The sequence below is a fragment of the Camelina sativa genome, chromosome 15 (assembly GCF_030686135.1).
Source record: "Camelina sativa cultivar CO46 ecotype springtype chromosome 15, ASM3068613v1".
Classification (NCBI taxonomy): Eukaryota; Viridiplantae; Streptophyta; class Magnoliopsida; order Brassicales; family Brassicaceae; genus Camelina; species Camelina sativa.
This window is the reverse complement of record NC_141894.1, coordinates 32,119,761-32,139,377: the sequence shown is the minus strand read 5'-3', so window position 1 is coordinate 32,139,377 and position 19,617 is coordinate 32,119,761. Positions and strand designations below refer to the sequence as shown.

The 19,617-nt window shown below is 34.1% G+C and overlaps 2 protein-coding genes across 2 annotated transcripts; one reads left to right on the top strand and one right to left on the bottom strand.

Annotated features, from left to right (window-relative positions):
- Positions 1–14,188: 14,188 nt before the first annotated feature.
- LOC109129178 (plant thionin family protein) lies at positions 14,189–14,383 on the bottom strand (the record flags this gene model as incomplete). The annotated part of the gene is made up of 1 exon (XM_019236845.2): positions 14,189–14,383. A coding segment is annotated over one exon (195 nt), but the record flags the coding sequence as incomplete, so codon positions are not given.
- A 2,854-nt stretch (positions 14,384–17,237) lies between these two features.
- Positions 17,238–19,606, top strand: LOC104747800 (reticulon-like protein B17). Its single transcript, XM_010469493.3, has 8 exons — positions 17,238–17,856; positions 17,940–18,084; positions 18,224–18,298; positions 18,399–18,540; positions 18,651–18,720; positions 18,802–18,867; positions 18,990–19,112; positions 19,196–19,606. The coding sequence occupies exons 1-8, from the start codon at positions 17,376–17,378 to the stop codon at positions 19,456–19,458; spliced, it is 1,365 nt and encodes a 454-aa protein (XP_010467795.1). The 5' UTR covers positions 17,238–17,375; the 3' UTR covers positions 19,459–19,606.
- The last annotated feature ends 11 nt before the right edge of the window (positions 19,607–19,617 follow it).

Sequence of the window (19,617 nt, the reverse complement as noted above, 5' to 3'; positions counted from 1 at the left end):
GTTAATAAGTAATATAAATTCTTATGTATATATATTGTATATATGTGACTATAAATTTAGCTAACTAAAAAATTATGTAATATTTAAATACAATCTTGAACATATATATATATATATATATATATATATATATTTATTTGTGGGAGTAATGTATGAAATTATTGGATAGAAGTTATTTTTGAATTAAATGACCTTTAATGTCTTTAAAGTGAGTTAAATATTAATAATTTTTTATATGTGTCTTGACTTTTTTAAAAAGAAATACCAAGTGTTTCCTTCCAAATTTGAAGTGATATAGTATTTTAGTTTTCTTATATGATTTTATGAATTTCAATGTAAAAGTTTTTCAAAGTAATAAGTACACTCACTGATTGAATTATAAAATTTGGAGAAATGTTTATTTCGTTTAATCATCTGCTCTTTTAAATAAATTAAATAAGTATGTTGTTATTCCTACAAATAGGACAACATATATTATAGTTTAACCATGGAGTTAAGTAATGGAAATGGAAATTGTGATTGCAAGACAAAATGCTTATATGTTACACATTGATCGTTTAAAAATGAATAGGAACATCTAATTCTCAAATAAAGTTGATTGTTTTGTTAAAACCAACATATGTGAATTTAAATTTAACTATGCAAATTTAAAGAATAAATATGAATAGACTAGAAAGGCAAGAAATATAAAAGAAATAATTTTTTATATAAATAAAATAAAAATTGAAAACAATGTTAAATATATATAATACTTTCTACATTAAAATATAGAATCAAACTCTTACAAGTTACAACACATATGAGATATAACAACATTTGATATTGGTAGGAGAGGAGGAGAGAATGTTTACTATAAGATGGTAATCCAAATTAGATAATGGAGATGAATCTTTAAAAAATAGAACAATGTAATATCTATATATATACAATACTTTCTAAATTAAAATATAGAATCAAACTCTTACAACACATACGAGATATAACAACATTTGATATTGGTGGGAGAGGAAGAGAGAATGATTACTTATAAGATAATAATCCAAATTAGATAAAGGAGATAAATCTTTTAAAATAAAAACAATGTAAAATATATATCATGTAGTCTCTAAAATTAAAATTTAGCATTAACAATTTACAATGATATTTCTTTTATTTTTTACAACCCATACAACAAAAATAAGAAATCAAAAATAACAAAAAAAAAACGAAAAATGATTTGAGGTATTGTAGAAGAGAATGAGAGAATGTGAAAATGAGATAGTAAAAGAATGTCAATATGAGAGAATGATAGATTGAAAGAATGCTTATTTATATGATAAGAAATGATGGAAGTCACTTGTAGAACTATGGAGTTACAATAGTAATTTATTGTGTTTGAATAGAATTGAGTGGTAGAATATGATTAATGCATAATTTATTTTATTTTCAGTTATAATTTTATTTTAATGTGTGAGTTAAATGTATTGTGTTTATTGGATCTTAAATATTGTTTAAAGCAATTAGAAAGCAAATAAAAAAATTTTAAAAAATTAGAAAACATTAAATGAAAATCAACCAATAAGGAGAGACCAAAACCTTACTTTTATATATATGATATATTGCTTTAAACTTTGAAATGAGAAATATATTATGAACAATAATTTTACATGAGAAATATATTAATTTAGCCAACCAAAATATGAATAAAAGTTTAGCCAACCAAAATAAATAAAAAATATTAAAATTTAACCAAAAATAATTTCTCTTGAAAGATAATAAGTTAGTAGGAGGAATGAATTAATGGACAATTATTGGATAGGAGTTACATTTGAGTTAAATGGAGTTACATGTCTTTAATTATAAATAAATATTTTAATTTTTTATAACCTAAAATAAAAGGAATTCCAAGTGGCTGAATCAAAATTCACATGATTTGGTTGTTTGTTGATATAAACTCAACACTTACACATAATATTTCAAGATAAAAAATATTACTTTTTAAGTGACAAACTAAATTAGTTTTCTTATAAAATTATATGAATTCTTCAATCTCAATAATTTTTAAAATCCCAGGGATAACTTATATTTTTTTTTGTTTTCACTCATCGATTTAATTTATAGTGCTAGATTTCATACTAATGGTTTCATCTTTAGAGAATTTAGTGAAATGATATTTTTAAAATTATATTTTATTTTTATATTTAAGTTCCAGTTGAATATGTTTTTTTTTTGGATAATTTTTTTTTTGAATAAAGACACAAAAAACCAATTGTTTAATTATGTTCTTTTTGTTTTCAAAAACCTCAAATCATAAAAAAATATATATATTATATTGATCTCTGCAGATTTAACAATTGGATCACAAAACAAAATAGTCTTTATAAATGGATAAATGGATAATTATATTGATCTTTAAATACTATATTGATCTTTATAAATTATTTAAAATGATAAATGAATATGTGAGATAACCAGAGACATAATAGATAATTACATATAGATCATTTCAACTTTATGATCTTATTTTGTGTGGTGAATATTGTAAGGAAGTATGAAAATAATGACTTATAAGATGTTAATATAAAATAGAAAATGGAGATAAACATTTTAAAAGATTAAAATAAATATATAAGATATACATATCATACAAACTCTAAAACTAAGCTTTTACAATGATATTTGATTTGATTTTTTATAACTCATACAACAACAATAACAAAAAAAAATACAAAACAAAACAAAAAAGAGATTTGAGAGTAGTGGAAGAAGATGAGAGAATGAAAGAGTGATAGACTAAGAGAATAAGATAATGAGTATTTATAGGAAGAGAAATGATGAAAAATTACATTTAGAAAAATGAGAGTTACAATTCTAATTTATTGTTTTGTTTTAATACACTTGATTAATACAACTTAGTGGAGAAATAAAGTTAATGCATAATTTATAGGGAGAAGCTATAAAGATTTCAGTTTTATATTATGTGAGTTAAATGTGAAATTAATTGTTTTAAATTTGTGGTTTAATATAATTTTTTTTTGTTAAAATTGCATTGCCAAGTGGACCAATAAGGAGAGACTGAAACTCTACTTTTATAGATATGATTTGTTTTTTTCAGACTTTTTTTTTGTTTTGGTTTTTTTTGGTTCTTTTTTATAACAAAATAGCCCCCTAACTTATAATTAGTTACTTAAAGGATCCAGAACAAATATAATTGGGACCACAAATGTAATTGACGACAACAAAAATTTTCTGAACGTAAGATTAGTTTATTTTTTTCTAACTTTTTCAACTTTTTCCATTTTAAATTTCTTTTAACATTTTCAATTTTGCAACCATTTTCACTCATTGTAATCCTCTATATATTAATAGAGGAATATTTTGGCAAAAAAACTGAGGTGTCAGCATTACAAAACTCATGACACTCTTTCCTTTATTTGTCATCAATTTTTAAAAATATTTACATTTATTTACTATTGTATTTTTCCAAAAATACAATTAACACCCAAAATTAAATTTTTATATTATCTTTCTAACTTAATTATATCCTTTAATTATATTTTCATAAAATCTTTAAAATGAATCTTAAGAACATTTTGTTCATATGATATAATAATATAAGATTGATATTATAATAACTCTCACGGGTAAAATTTTAATTATTATACAATTTTTTTTTTATAGATATATACTACACAATCAAATTTTAAATATTTCAATTACCCATAAATATAATAGATTTTGTAAATAAAAATTACAGTAAAACATTAAATAATTATTTTATACCGCACTATGTGCGGGTTGTTACCTAGTTTCTATTTTAGACAATAAAGATGGATTGAAATAAAAGTTACCTTCGTTATAGAGATTCTTAAAATAAAAATAGATTTAGAGATAAAAATGGGAAAATGAGATGGTCTAACTATAATTAATTATTTAAAAGAAAGACCCTATAACAAATGTAATTGATGACTAAATCTTTTTCCGTGAGGTCAGTCAATCAAGATTATTAGTAAATTGCGCATGCACTTCGTAGTTTCAACGTGATTGCAGAAAAAAAAGACTGGTATGTATTAAACAAGAATGCCTTTTTTTTTTAATAAATGGTTGTTTCTATTCCATCAGACAAAAACAATACAAAGAAAAGGATATAGAATCCCAAAGTTTAAAAAGCAACATACAAAGGTTTTCTCCAAAACCATAAGCATGAATAAAGATAGATAGATAGAACATCAAGCAATAATCCATGATAGTTATGAAACAAATGATATGGAGCAGTTGGATAAATGCGGCATCAATGTTGCAAGAATGGTCGTCATCGATGAGTTCGATAGTTGACAAGTTGGTCATAGTCAAGAGACATTGTGCCGTTGAAATGGTAGGTAGAGCCAAAAAGCTCTCCTGGGTGAAGAGCACTAGCCGAAGCAAGGCCAGAGCAAGGAGTTGGGGGACAAAAGTTTGGATGGTGATGGAGGTGAAGATATTGGGTTGCTTGAAGCGGTGGTGTTTAAAGCAATTGGCAGGAATTATCGAGGGGTGATTGCTGATAGAGAAACCTCTAAGACCAAAATCACATCCTCGGTAATGTGTCATCAGAGTTGCGGAGCCATAAGACTTCAAGAGTTTAGGCGAGGTAGAGTTCATCATTGGAGCTAAAACCAGGGTTCGTAAGCAGCATGTGTACATTCGTATCATAAGTGGTGGATCATCTCTGCCATGAAAATGGTGATCAAGAATTCCACACACATTATGAAACCGGTAAAATATTGGTAGATATAAACCATGCTTGAGCTTCGAACGAGAGGTTGATAATAGGGTGTTGTGAGCAGTAGAGCTTACCAATGAAGTGATTATCATGTGCAAAGGATAAGTGTAAGACCGTGACCAATCAGGTAGATCCTCTCTGCCATGGATATGGTGATCAAGAATTCCACACAAAGATTGTGATCGGCAAAACATGGAACAGGAAGCAACAGACCTGAGCTTCAGGAAATATGGTGGGTGGTGGGGGTTGACACCCCTTTGATAAAACCAGTTTCGGGATTCACCCGACAAATTCATGAGCAGAGTAAACACCATAGTTCTAACATACCCTTTAGAAATCCAAGACATCCTAACTAAATGGGTTCTCTGATGCAGTCTTCGAACACCGAGTAAAGCCAAAAAGTCTAGACAAAGTCGAGAGGATAATAGAGGGTTAGATAGATAGAACCTGGGCTTTTGGAATTTGGGCAAGTCCTTCTGTAAAGCTAACATGCCGATCTTTGTTTTGATGTTCATCCACAGAAAATGTGCTGTGAAAAAACCGGGAGAGATGATACATACAGCGGCTGACCAGGGAGAGTGAAGGAAACTTCTGCATCTCCGGTGAAAGCAGATACAGAGCTGCCAAGCTCAGGGAATGGTAACTGTTCAAGACGGTAGTCCAAAAGCGGAGAAAAATCATTTCTCTGGAGGATTCCTCACCAACCGTCTCCGCCTTGGGTGACATTGGGGAAGAGAAATCTGCAGAGGTGATTGCCATTCCGGATCGATGATTAACGAGACAAGGGGACTTGATTTCCGTCGACAGTGAAGCTGGATCTGGTTGATTGAGGGGGGTTTTCGTCGGTTGTAAAAAGAAAATATAATTGAAAAAGAAAGCTAAGAAAGCAGAGAAAATACAGAGCGGAAGCTATGGTCGAGATACCCTGACGCCGGCGAGAAAAAGCTCCACCGGTGTCAGTGAGTTTTGGTGTTGACGGCTCCTCGATATTCGGGCCTGGAAGAAAAGGTTTTAGGACGAACTCCTTTTCGTTTACAAGTATTTTTTTTCTTGCCTTTTCTTTTTCTTTTCTCCTCAAAACAAAGAAGTCAACATCAATTACAATGTGATAAACACATCAACATCACTTACAATGTGATACATGGTCATTGTTCTAACTAATTGAAGACAGAACCCAAAAGACATAGTGTTAAAGATGGTTAGTTCTTCATGAGAAGAATCTGTGTCGATCATGAGGCGAAGAGTAATCGATGTTCGAATCGTGAAAGATGATCCCGAAAGGGTTATTCGAAAATATCATACCCCTACGTATTTACAGTATTGGTTTTCCATGACATCCCTACTTTATTAGAAAAAAAGACTCAATCACAATTTATAAAACAGAGATGGTAATACGAAGTAATGGAATCAGATTTGTGTATCAACAATGGATTAGATAGATATATCCAACAACAAATACTAATTTACTGTACCTAGTTTGACAAAATGAAGTTTCATGTTCACAAACATGACTTTAAAGTCTATTGCCTTTAATTTCCCATATTTCAACTTACGATAAAGTCGATTGAGTTGAATTTTTTAGATTTATTACTTCTTTTTTGGTACATCTTCGTTTTCTGTTTTAAGAAAATAGATTCAAGAAAACAAATTAGAAATTAAACTGTATGAGTCATGATGTTAAACTATGTAACAACAAAATTGTAACTAATTTTAAAAGAGCCTAAATAACTGGAATATTAGAACAATTAGAAAACTATCCTCAAACAAAGAATACGAGAACATCACTAATTAAGAAGAACTAATAGAGAAAAAGTAAGAACTAAAAAATTAATCAGTAACGAACTTCAGTTTTATTATGCCAAAAAAAAAAATATACGTTGAACAACTGCAAAGTCTCCATTGTTATTGCTAAAAGTTTCTTCTGTTGGTGGGACTTCGTTTAAATCAAACAAAAAATCATTCTCATTATTTAGTAGTGACATACTCAAATCATAATTTAGAATTGTGAAACAAAAATTAGAAACTATTCTAATTTTGAAACTTAAATAAGCATAACAGATTCACAAAAAAATTTACATTTACATTGGCTTCAATGTAAAAAATTTGAATTTTAAGTTTAAAAATAATTATGTAAAACGTTGACTCTATTTTTTCAAGTAATTCAGATTCACGAAATTTTTACTTTTCGCTCCATTGTGTAACGACGTTTAGTATTTATTTTTTTTAATTGTTTTTTTTGCCTTTTTAGGCAAAATGATTAAGCATGTTTTGCCTAATTTAATTACTTTAACTGTTTTAGTTGAGTGCTTTAATTAAATAAGTATTTTTCTTAATCTGTGTGCTAAACTCAAAACATCCAATATCGAAACGAAAAGAAATCATCACATAATTTTATTATTTAACCATTTTTATGTCTTTATATATTCAAAATAATATAAGATTAAAATCTAGTTTAACTTATTTTTATTGTAATCTTTTTTTTTTGGTAAAACATATTAATAGACGTAAAATGAAATTTTTCTTATTTAATCAGAATTGTTTTTGAGTTAAAGTTTTGTCCAAGATTTTCTTTCTTCACTTCTGTTTCCATTACGATTAAATGCATTTGTCATTTGGTTTTGATAATTCAAGTATATTGACAGTTTAGCGATTGTTTGACTCAATATGTGTAAAATACGACTAAATTTCGTTATCTGATCGCTTCAAAGACTAATATTTAAACATGATCTATACATCATCATACATGACTGTATTAATTTGTAAAGAAATTGTATATTCTGATGATTCCACATAAGTTAACAATGGTTTCTATATGCTTATTTTCATGTCGAAGGACTCCAATTCTTATCGATTTTTACGTGTTACATTAACTTTATATGTACCAGACTCCTGAACCACCTAAGTTTCCCTTTTTTTTTTTTATGCTTTTGGTGACACTAAAACGGTTCTACTTTGCTATGATCACTAGTTAGGAGCACTAACCATTTGTTTTTTTTTTTTTTTGAGAAAAGGCTTTCTATTTAAATGCAGAAGAAAAAGAAAATATTACAAAAGCCCAGCTTTAGAGTTATTAGATATTGGGCTTTAGCCCATTAGTTAAATACCCAGCACAAAAACACATATCTAAGAAGTATAAAGAACCGAGATTGAAACATGCCCAAGATGGATCACCGAATCGTCACCGTGAATCTGTGTAGAGATGAGAGAACCATTGCTGGAACATCTGCGAAGAGAGAGTAGGGTTCGTATCTGTGAGAGAGGTAATTTTATTCCGGATCGTGGCATCGATGGTACGAAGGATGCCATCAGTAGTGTTGAAGTGCTGCCGGTGGAGTCTGTGATTTCGTTCAGTCCAGATTGAATAGAGAGAGCACTGCCATGCCAGAAGAGCTAGTCGGCGCTGTGGTTTAGGCCTGGGGATAGCTTGCATGTAGTTGATAGTCGTAGTCCAGTTGCGATATGCCGGGATACCGCATCTAGTAGCGATTGATAGCCATATCGCCCAAGTGAAATCGCAGTTGAAGTTGATATGGTCTCGGCTTTCCAGATGCGAGTTGCAGAGAAGGCATAGAGGGATTGTTTGGAGTCGCCAGCTAAGGATACAATCACGAGTAGGGCATCGATTTAGGATTAGCAACCATGTGAGGAAGCTGTGCTTTGGTATACATCCCTGTATCCAAGCTGCTCTCCACCAAGGTACTCTGGGCGATTCTTCTCTCAAAAGACGGTAGATCAGTCCTGTGGAGTAGCGATTGTGAGTTTTTCCATCCAGTTCCCATTCATAGTAAGAATCATTTCCCCAAGTGATATCGTTGTAAGATAGATTGAGAGGGATAGCTGGTTCTCCGTTCGAGCGTGTGGGATCTGCCATTGTCCTTGACGACATAGTTGGTGGAGAGTGGCATTCGAAGGGATCCCTAGTCTGTGATTCCCTGAAATAGTTAGGTACTCCGATAGCTTACCAAATGGAGACCAGTTGCCTGACCAAAATCTACAGGTAAGACCATTACCAACCCTCATTTTTATCCAGTGATAAGCCACATCCCTGATCTTTAATAACTTCTTTGCCAGCCAAGAATAACCCGGTCTACATTTCATTGTCCAGAAATTAGATAGAGATCCCCGCAGAAAGTGATTCTTAAACCACGCCACCCACACAGAGCCTGATCTAAAGAAGAGGAGCCAAATAAGCCTTATACTACACGCCCTGTTCCAATGGTTTATGTCTATTATTCCCAGTCCCCCCTGATCTTTTGGCTTCGTAACTACTTCCCAAGAGACTCGTGCACTGTGATGTCCTTCCAAGCTTCCACTCCATAAGTAAGAACTGCAGAGGGAGTTGAGTTTCGCCACACATTGTTTGGAAAGAACAAACGTAGAGCACCAGAAATTTGTTATCCCTGCAATGACGGTGTTTATGAGTAAAAGTCGTCCTGCGAAAGATAAGCATTTAGCAGACAAGTTACTCATTTTCCTTTTCACTTGCTGTAGCAGTGGCTCACAGTCTTGCATTGTTAGTTTTTTGGTGCAGAGGGGAACACCCAAGTAGCGAACAGGGAGAGTCCCATGTGTTAACCCCGTTGAGCTCTTAAGAAGGTCAACTTCCTCATCCGTTAGTCCTCCAGCAAAGAAAGATGATTTTTGAAGACTAATTGCCAGACCTGATCTTTGTTCAAATTCATGCAGCACTTGAAGGACATTCTGGAGTGATGAGAGAGAGCCATCAAGGAATATGAGAAGATCATCGGCGAAGCAGAGGTGAGTAAGTTTAGCTTTGTCGCATTTATGATGATATCTGAATTTACCTTCTTCAGCAGCTTTGTTGAGCATTAATGACAAATTGTTCATGGCTATTACAAACAGGTAAGGAGAGAGGGGGTCACCTTGCCGGAGCCCTCTTTTACCTTTGAAATAGCCATGAACAAGTCCATTGTAACCGATGGTAAAGTTTGGGGTGCATACGCATGCTTGCAGCCATCGCAGATACTGATCAGGAATCTCCATTCCTCTTAGGCAGTGGAAAAGGAAATCCCAGGATAAGGTATCAAAAGCTTTAGCAATATCCACCTTTAAAACTATCCTTTTGGGACCTGCTTGCTTATGATAACCGTTAACAATTTCAGCTGCAAGGATGGTATTTTCAAGGAGTAACCTGTCTTTTACAAACGCAGTTTGATTAGGGGTGATGAACGAGGGCAGCATTGGCTTGATCCGGGTGACTAACAGTTTGGAGACCACCTTGTAGAGAGTGTTGAGACAGGAAATGGGTCTATAGTCGACAATCTTTGAAGCACCAGGCCTCTTAGGGACAAGAGTAAGGATTGTAGCATTAGTAGAAGCTGGCATGAATGAGGTTTGAAAGAAGTTAGAGACAGCTGACACAGCCTCAGAACCTACTATTCCCCAGGCAGCTTTGTAGAATCCAGAAGACAATCCATCAGGACCCGGAGCTTTATTGGGGTTCAGCTTCAACATAACTTTGGTTATCTCTGACTGAGTTGGAACACTTAGGAGGGACTGGCTTTGAGCTTGGGAGCAGCGGTAAGGATTCAGGGCTTGAAACCAGAGCAGAGGCAACCATAGAGCAGGGGGAGCAAAGTTATCCGGCGCTAGCAGATCCTTGAAGTGGGCAACCGCATGATACATCATGTCCTCGGGGTCAGTAAGGAGTTCCCCTGAATCCAGTAGGAATGAACGTATGGTGTTATAGCTAGCTCTGGACTGACAGATCCTCTGAAAGTATGAGGTATTCAAATCACCCTCTTTAAGCCAGTTTATTCTAGATTTTTGTTTGAAATAGCTCTCCTCTATATCCCTCAGGAAACTCCACTTTATATGCAGGTCGCATTCTTGTTGGAAGTTGTCATGTGATGGGTCTTGAAGCGCTTTTACCTGCACATCTAGTACAAACGGTTAGTTTTACTCACTCTCCATTGGATTTGAGAAAAGTTCTCTCTGTTAATTTGTTTAAGTTCACTTTTGATGGTTTTTTGCTTCCAACACAGGTCAGTGAGATTAGAAGCAACACTTCCGGCCTGAATCCATGCTTCATCAACCAGCTGGAGGAAGTTCGGGTGTTTGGTCAGATAGTTGAAAAATTTAAAGGGCCTGGTTCCAGCTTTAGGGAGTTGGTATGCGAGGTCTACTAGGCTTGGGGAATGGTCCGAAGGTAGGGGAGGGAGGAAGGTGGCTACGCTATCTGGGAAAAGGTCTAGCCATTGAGAGTTGACTAGAACACGGTCAAGCTTCTTGGCAACAGGTCCTTCAGGTTGGTTATTAGTCCAAGTGAACAAGGGGCCTTGGAAACGAAGATCAAAGAGATCCAGTTGGGTGAGACAGTCTTGAAATTCAGTCATTGGGGGGGGGGTTAAACAGTTCACAGACAAAGCTGAATGCTCCATATGGTGAACAATCTGGTTAAAGTCACCACCGACTAGCCAGGGACAAGTGTCAAGACCGAGGGTTTGTTGAAGTTGAAGCAATTCTACCCACAGGTCTGTTCTTTCTTCCCGAGAGTTTGAGGCATAGACTGCGGTGAATACTAACTGTACTTTTCCTCCAATATTGACCTCACAGGTGATGCTCTGACGTGTTTGGTGCAGGACTCGCACAGCCGCAGGGTCTTTCCAAATGATTACGATCCGTCCATCTTCATCAGATAAATGGTTTGAAACATGATTCCATCCAGGGCAAACTTTAGTCATAATCCGATTCAGGTTAACTTCTTTAATATGTGTTTCCAAAATTGCTCCAAAAAGAGGCTGGTAACTCCGAAGCCAATTACAAAAGGGCTTATGCTTATCCGGGCCATTTAGGCCTCGGATATTCCAAAAAAAGTGTTTGATATCCATTAATGGAGAGTTTTGGTTTCTCCCTGTACAGGGAGGGGACCAACAGAAAGGGGCTCATTTAAAGAAACAAGAGGAGCAGAAATAGAAGGAATTGGGGGAACAGGATCAGGAGTGGGGCTATGGAGAGAGGGGTGGGACCGAGATCTTTTAAGAGAGGGAGGGAGATGTGACTCAGGTGGTGGAGAGTGGGGGTAGGGTGCTCCCGAGGGAGTGATAGAAGCAGTAAGGCATTTAGTATGGTGGGACATCTTTGGGAGGGTGGGGGTGTGATGAGGGATGGTTGGGCCAATTAATATGGTTGGGGCATTTATTAGGGTTGGGGCATTTAAAATAGAGGTAGAAGGAGGGTTAGCTAGATTTGGGGGAGAGGAAGAGAGAGTAAGTGGGAGAGGGGGATTAGTCAGAATTGGGGGAGCTTGGGGAGGAGTGGGAGCAGCACAGGTTGAGACCACAAGAGTTACCACAGGGATAACCACAGTAGAACCGGACGCAGCCAGCTTATCAGAAGACTGCTTGGGCAGGGTTTTCGCTTGCTGCTTAGTTGCCGAGGGAGAGACCACTAAGGGAGAGTCCAGGTCTGAGTGAGGTAGGGTTTTATTAGTTTTACCATCCACCCGTTTCCCTTTCTTCACAGCAGTTGGTACTTTAACAGGTTCCTGGGGTGGAGGAAGTAGGAGACAGTTGCGAGCTACATGGCCCAGTTCTTTGCAGTGTGAACATGAGGGGGGAAGCCAGGGATAGTCAATCCCTACTTCAACCACTTGTCCATTATCCCTGGTAAATTCCACTACTTCCGGTAACTTTTTGGTAAGATCCACCACAACCTTGGCATGAGCTACCTTTAAACTGACTAGATTAATGGTAAAGTCATCAGTTTCTTTTGGTTCGCCTACTAACCCTGCAACTATACTGATACCTTCAATTGTGCGCAGATCTAGTGGGATGTCTCTCATGTGAATCCATATGGGTAGAGAATCAAGTACAAGAGAAGTGGAGGAAATATTGGGGGCCCAAGGTACCGTATGGAACATGGAATCACCAATATACCAAATGCACTTTTCAAGTACTTTCTGTCGTATATAGTCATTGGGGATTCGTAAAAGAGCAGACCGAGAAAAGTGATTCACATGAATTTCTAGCCGGTTGCCTTTTCCCAACATGTGGTTCAGAACGCTGTGGATTTGATGAAATAGAGGGGGCCTACCATTAAAGAAACAGATGATGAAATCTTTATGCATCTCTGCTCCCCTTTGGAAGACCGAATCTGGAATATGAGTGGTGGGTCTACCAGTTTCTGTATAGGAGACAGGAGACAACCTCTTAAGAGATTTGTCCGTATTCTTCCTTAATTTATCCACCAAAGTACTAGACTTAGGGGGCGGGCCTTGGGTTGGTGCCGAAGGTGAAGCAGCGTTTGAGGCTTTAGCACCTGTAGCAGTGGCGTCTTTTGTAGATTCATGAACAGATCTGGGCAAGGTCGAGTGTTGGGAGGGTATTTGGGGAATCTGAGGGGTGGAGTGGGTTGGTGTTGTGGTGGGATGTGAAGAGGCACGGGAGGATGAAGCTGCTGCTTTGTTAGTAAGAAGGGGGGAAGAAGTTTTTGGAGGAAGTAAAGTAAATTTTTCAGCTACAGTTGCTTTCTGTAGCAGTAGCTGCAGATCTGGGGATAACTTGTACAGGATCCGCGGGAGCAAGTTGGGGGACATCAACCGAGTGCATTTCAACATCAATAGTGAGGGAATTCGTTGCATCTGAAGTGGAAGGAACCTCTGCGGGCCTAGTAGAGTTGGCAGTTTGCAAGGGTTTAGTGGTAGCAGGGGAAAGCGGAGGGAAAAGGGCAAGGGGGAAGGAGGAGTTCAGGTCAGGGTCGGGAGGGTCTGGGGGAACGAGGGGAGGGGTTACGGGGTTACCACCAACGGTGAGAAGCCTAGGGTTCAGGGCGGAAGCACGACTATCCGGAAACCAGCGGTTCGCCATAGGAAACCGTGTCAAAGAGAAAAGAACTTTTTTTTTTTTTTTCTTGCTTTTGACTTTTGAGCTATGGAGAATATCTTTATAAAGTCCTGATGTTCACCTTCTTATCATTAAACATGGACAAATTAAGTCAAGACATATACTCAGAGTGACAAAGGGAGGGATGGTGCATGTAGCGGAAAAGTATATTATTTTCTTTTTGTTCGTTTTTAAATATTGAGATTTGTTTCACACTTTTAATAAAACGGTCAGAGTTTAAATATACTTAAAAGTTAAACCAAACTCAAATTTTTAACATGTTTTATGACAAAACTCAAGGTCTAGTTTTTGAGTAAGAAAAACTCAAGGTTTGTTGACAAAAAAAAAAAAAAAAAAAAAAAACTCAAGGTTTTCTTGACATATTTGTCGTTTTAATGAAACCCTTAACACAACACGTGAAGTTAAAACCAGTAGACATGATCACAAATCCGCGACAAATTTCTTCTTATCATTCTCTCTTTCCGCGAACTTCCATTGATGCCATCTCATGGGATCTACTATTCAAGCAAATTTGTGATTAGGAATGATTTATGGAAACACACAAACAAACACATATGTATATATGAAATTAACGACATATAAATTATACATACGGTAAACGAGTTGAGGAAGGGATAGGGCCACCGCATTTGATTTTACAGTTTTCGAAGCAATTGCCATCATCATTGGGACAAGGACGAGAACATAGGCGGTAACAACGAGTCCAACCACTTTCTTCTTGTGCTTCTATTCTGACAGCAACTATCATCACCATCATTATCAATACGATCGCACCATTTTGTCATTTTTTTAAATCTTCTAAAAGCAAACTCTGTTTTATGTTTTATCCTTCTTTAATTTTAAGATTGTTATATTAATTTCATAAAACCAACCTCTATTTAAATAGGTGATCGATACATTCATCTTTTTAAAAAAGTTTTTGAGTAGATTTCAATCTAAAATAACCATGATTTGTTTTATGATATGTTACGTTATTTCATGATTCATTGCTATATTTAAACAAATATATAAAACTAGTAACATGTTAATTCAAATTTTTTTTACCATAATAATATTTACAGTATTTAAATATAGAACTTTCCTTTGTTAGGTGATCGATACATGCATTCATCTTTAAAAAAAAAAAATGAGTATATTTCATTCTAAGAAAACCATGATTTGTTTTATGATATGTTACATTATTTCATGATTCATTGCTATATTTTTAAAAATATATATATAGATAACTAGTAACATGTTAATTCAAATTCTTTTTTACCATAATAATATTTACAGTATCTAAATATAGAACTTCCTTTGTTAGGTAAATGTAATTAGTGAGATACACTTTTCAATTAAGAAAATCTTATGTAAAAACGTTTTTAATCACTAATTACAATCAACATTTTGATTAAGAAACCAAACATGTTTTGGTACCAACCATCAGTGAAAACCCCTTTCAAGTTCCAATGCTTTATAAGCAAGATGACCAAATTCGTCGTGGTTGCTTACCCACATGATTTTAGTGATGAACTAATGCTTGAGCCTTGAGACCCTGGTGTCGATGCATGATATTAATTTTTCGAGAATTCTTTGCATGTTAATAAGCCACATGTCATGTTATTAATACTTATGATAGATTGATTCATATATAATAGTTGGAGACTTTATCTCCAGACCAGTAGTAATCTGAAAGGAAAAAAAAAAGACATATGAGAAGTAATTTAAGTTGCTTAATTAACATAATTAATTATAATATCAAATAAGATATACACAAATCTCTATAATATATTTTTTTTTCTCACATCTCTATAATATATTTATTATATCTTTTTTGATCATAAAATCTTTTAGATCTTTCTATAAATATCATTAAAATGAGATGTAGAGATATTACAAAAGAACATAACCTAGAATAGAGTAAATCATATCCAAAACTTGACACATAGTGTTGCCTTGTTTACTATTTATGGCGATATTAAAATATTTCTGAAAAAAAATTATCCTATTTTGAACTGTTTTATTAATTGATTAATTATCTAAAAACAAGAAAATAAATAAATTGTTTTATTATCTTTAAGTGTTTTAACATAAATAAATGAAATTAATCTTTGATATGAGAATTTTTATTTTTCTTAAATAAAATATAATTTCAAAAATAATCCATTATAAATATTCAACCTTACATATATACTATTACTATATGAAGAAATGAAATAAATTTTATCAGCAGTATTATTTAATATTTAATAAAATTAAAAGTAAATTATAACTAATTCCATTAATTTTATGTTTATATATATGCAATAAGTTAATACTATCAATTTCTTAAATAAGTAATGAAAAATTAATATATGTTTTAATTTTTTCTAATTAAAAATAAATAAATAAATAAATAAATAAGGCATGATATATGATTAATCTTGATATGAGATTTTTTTTATTTTCTTAAAATAAACTATAAATTTAAAAGTAATCTTATAAATAATCAACCTTACATATATCCTACTATATTATTGAGAAGTACAAATATGAAACTAACCTTAAAATGTGTAAAAAATTACATTCAATTGCCACTAGATTAAATTAATTAAGCTTAATTAACTAATTTAAATAAATATAATTGAATTAAAAATAAAAAATACTCACATATCAAATATTAAAAAATATTAAAAAATCTAAAAAAAATATTTTCTCTCTCTAATAAATTATGGACGAAATTACTAATTATTTTCTTAAAAAAATATATAAACCAATCAGAATTTTAAAAACTAAGATTTTATATCCAAGTATACAATACAATTATTTTTAATAACTAAATTCGAAAATTTTGTTAAGATTTCAAATTATGATTCTCCTATCATCTTTATTTTATTTTATTTACAAATTGTTTAGAACTTTCATATAATACATATAATTAATAAAATGCATATTTTTCTGCTTGTGATTTGAATTTTTTAAAACGAAGATATATTACTCAATGTATGAAAATGTGTGTTTTAATTTCCACATTGGCAGGTTGGTAAAACTAAATTTATATAGATGATAAATTAATAATTTTTATTTACTCACAATTATAATATTAAAATTACTATTTTATATTTCACAAAATATGATGCAAATACAACAAATAAACAATATAAAACTGTAATAATACGTCAAAAATAAAATACTATAATATTCTAAAATAATTAGTATTCAAATAGACTAATAGATTTACATAACAATTAAAAATAAATATTATCTCAAACAAAATAATTTTTTTAAAAAAAAAACAATAATTTTATTATTCTATTAGAAAATGTTTTTAAAATGTTGACCCGTGCTTTAAGCACGGGATATATCCTAGTTATATACTATATGAAAAGATGAAATAAATTTTATCATATTATTTTATATTTAATAAAATTAAAAATAAATTATAATTAATTCCATTAATTTTATGTAAAGTAAAATGTTTATATATGCAATAAGTGAATACTATCAATTCCTTATATAAGGAATGAAAAATTAATATATGTTTTAATTTTTTTCTAATTAAAAATAAATAAATAAGGCATGATATATGAATCATATAATATGATGCCTCAAAGGTTTACAGAGCTTATTTGGACTATTATATACAGGTGGAGCGACCGTGTCAATATTCAAATGGAACCTTAAAGAAACAAAGACAAAAAATTCCTACAACGGCTATCTTTGGAACTTGGCCCAAACAAGAGACCCCTAAATAGTGAGTGATTCTTGATTCTTGGAGGATCCTCTCTCAAAACAATTGCTCAGAATATAGAATGGAGTCTTCTTGTACGCCTCCTCCTTATCACCGATTGAACACTATTAGATCAGCTTCGCGTCTCGCTCGTGTCGGTGTCGAAGACCAAGAAGAAGCACCCTTTCCAAATAATCTCTCTCTTGATTTGGTTCTTCTTCCATCGTCTCCCAAGAGCAACCATACTCCGAACCCATCTCCTGTCTCTTCTCCGATCCGTTTAGCCGATCGACTCGAAATGGCCTCTGAGGATGCGGCGAATCCTGCTGCTGCTGCTGCGGTGGTGGTTCGTAAACGGGGCAAGGGGAAAGGAGGGCAAAAGGGTCTTTTACTTTCTCCCAGGAATCCCCGGAGATCGAGGCGGAGATCGGAGGCTGTTGAAGAGAAAGAAGCTAATTTGATGATGATCGATGATGAAAGTATCGTAAAGCCTAGAAAACGGAAGACCAATGGTCGCCCTAAGAAGGATAAGCGAAGCTTGTTAGCTCCTCCTTGTTCGTCAAGTACTCTTCTTATACTCTTAGCTTTCTTTTTCTTTATCATCATTATTATGTGTTTCTGATTTGGATTTGTTGATGTGGTGAAGATGCCAGTCAGAGTGATTTGAATCGGATCGGAGAGATTATCAGTGATTTGGTTATGTGGAGAGATGCTGCCAAATCGACCCTCTGGTTCGGTTTTGGGTGTCTGTCTTTCCTATCTTCTTGCTTTGCCAAAGGTGTCAACTTTAGGTACATTAGTGATTGTGATTGTATTATTATCCCCTCTAGGCTCAGTCAGATTTGAGAGTCATCTCTCTAGCTCTAGCTCTAGCTTTGTGTTTTCTCTAGTCTCAAGTCAAGCCATGACCTTTTTTCTCTGTTTTTGAAGCGTTTTCTCGGTGGCTTCCAACCTAGGACTTGTGTTACTCTGCTGGTCCTTCTTGTCAAACACTCTTTGTCAAAGGTACACACACTACTTCTGTCGTCTCTTTGCAGTTTGGTTTGCCCTTCTCCAGAAGCTTATAATACTAGTTAGTTTGATCCATCAATGTTGTTTTCTTTAGGAAAATTGATGACACTAAGAGAGCGTTCCATGTGACTGAAGATGATGTCTTGCGCTTATCTAGACGAGTGCTTCCCGCAGCCAACTTTTTTATCTCAAAGGCTAGTGAGGTTTTTTCAGGAGAGCCATCAATGACACTCAAAGTAAAAAAAAAAAATCGACATTTTTACTTCTCCCTGCCTCTCTCTCTCTCTATCAAATTAGTTTTGGTGGTTTACTTGCCCTTTCATCCGCTGTTTCTCTTTTGTCACAGGTGACACCATTTCTGCTACTTGGAGCTGAGTACGGTCATCTCATAACACTGTGGAGGCTATCCGCATTTGGTATTACATTTGGAACACAAGCTGTAACAATGTTAAGCATGATAGGAACTGAGCTGATGTGTGTGTATGTTACTGTAACAGGTTTCTTCCTCAGCTTCACCATCCCAAAGCTGTATTCATGTTACACCCATCAGATTAGCCAAAAAGGTGAAAATTCGAATTGCACATATTGTCAATTTGGGTTAGACTCAACAGTCAAGTGTTTGTACAGGTCTTTAACTGGTCCAATAATTTTAAATCTTGACTTGGTTTGAGTTTCATCTGTGCAGTTGAAAGAGTGACAACAAGAATAGGTGAAGCATGGGGAGTCTGCTCTCACAAGAAGATCTTGGCCGCCTCTGCCGTGACAGCGTTTTGGAACTTGACAAGCATAAGAACCCGAATTTTTGCAGGTAATTTACCTAACCGATGGTTGGCAGAGTATTTGCTTTGCCTGATATCAAAATATAACCTGTAAGTCTTTCATGTTTTGCAGTTTTTATCATCCTGGTGATATTTCGGTATAGGAGACAGAATCTAGAGATAAACCCCGAGGAAGTCAAGCCTGTTGAGAATGAGAAGCCAGAAGAAGAAACACTTCCACAGGAAGAAGAAGAAGAAACACCTCCACAGGAAGAAGACGAAACAGTTCCACAGGAAGAAGTTTCAGTTCCACAGGAAGAAGAACAGATACAGCCATCAGAAGAGCGAGCTTTAGTAGCGGCGGTTGCAGAAACTGAAGGATCAAAGAAACTCTAGGTGTTTTGTACTTTGTGTCTAATTACATTTAACAGAAATGCAAAATTAAATCTCGAGTTGATGTAATAGAGAGGGATAGAGGAGGATACATGTTTGTTATATGAAACATTGAAGACAGAGATTCTCATTCAAACAAATCTTGAAGGAACCTCATCTTTT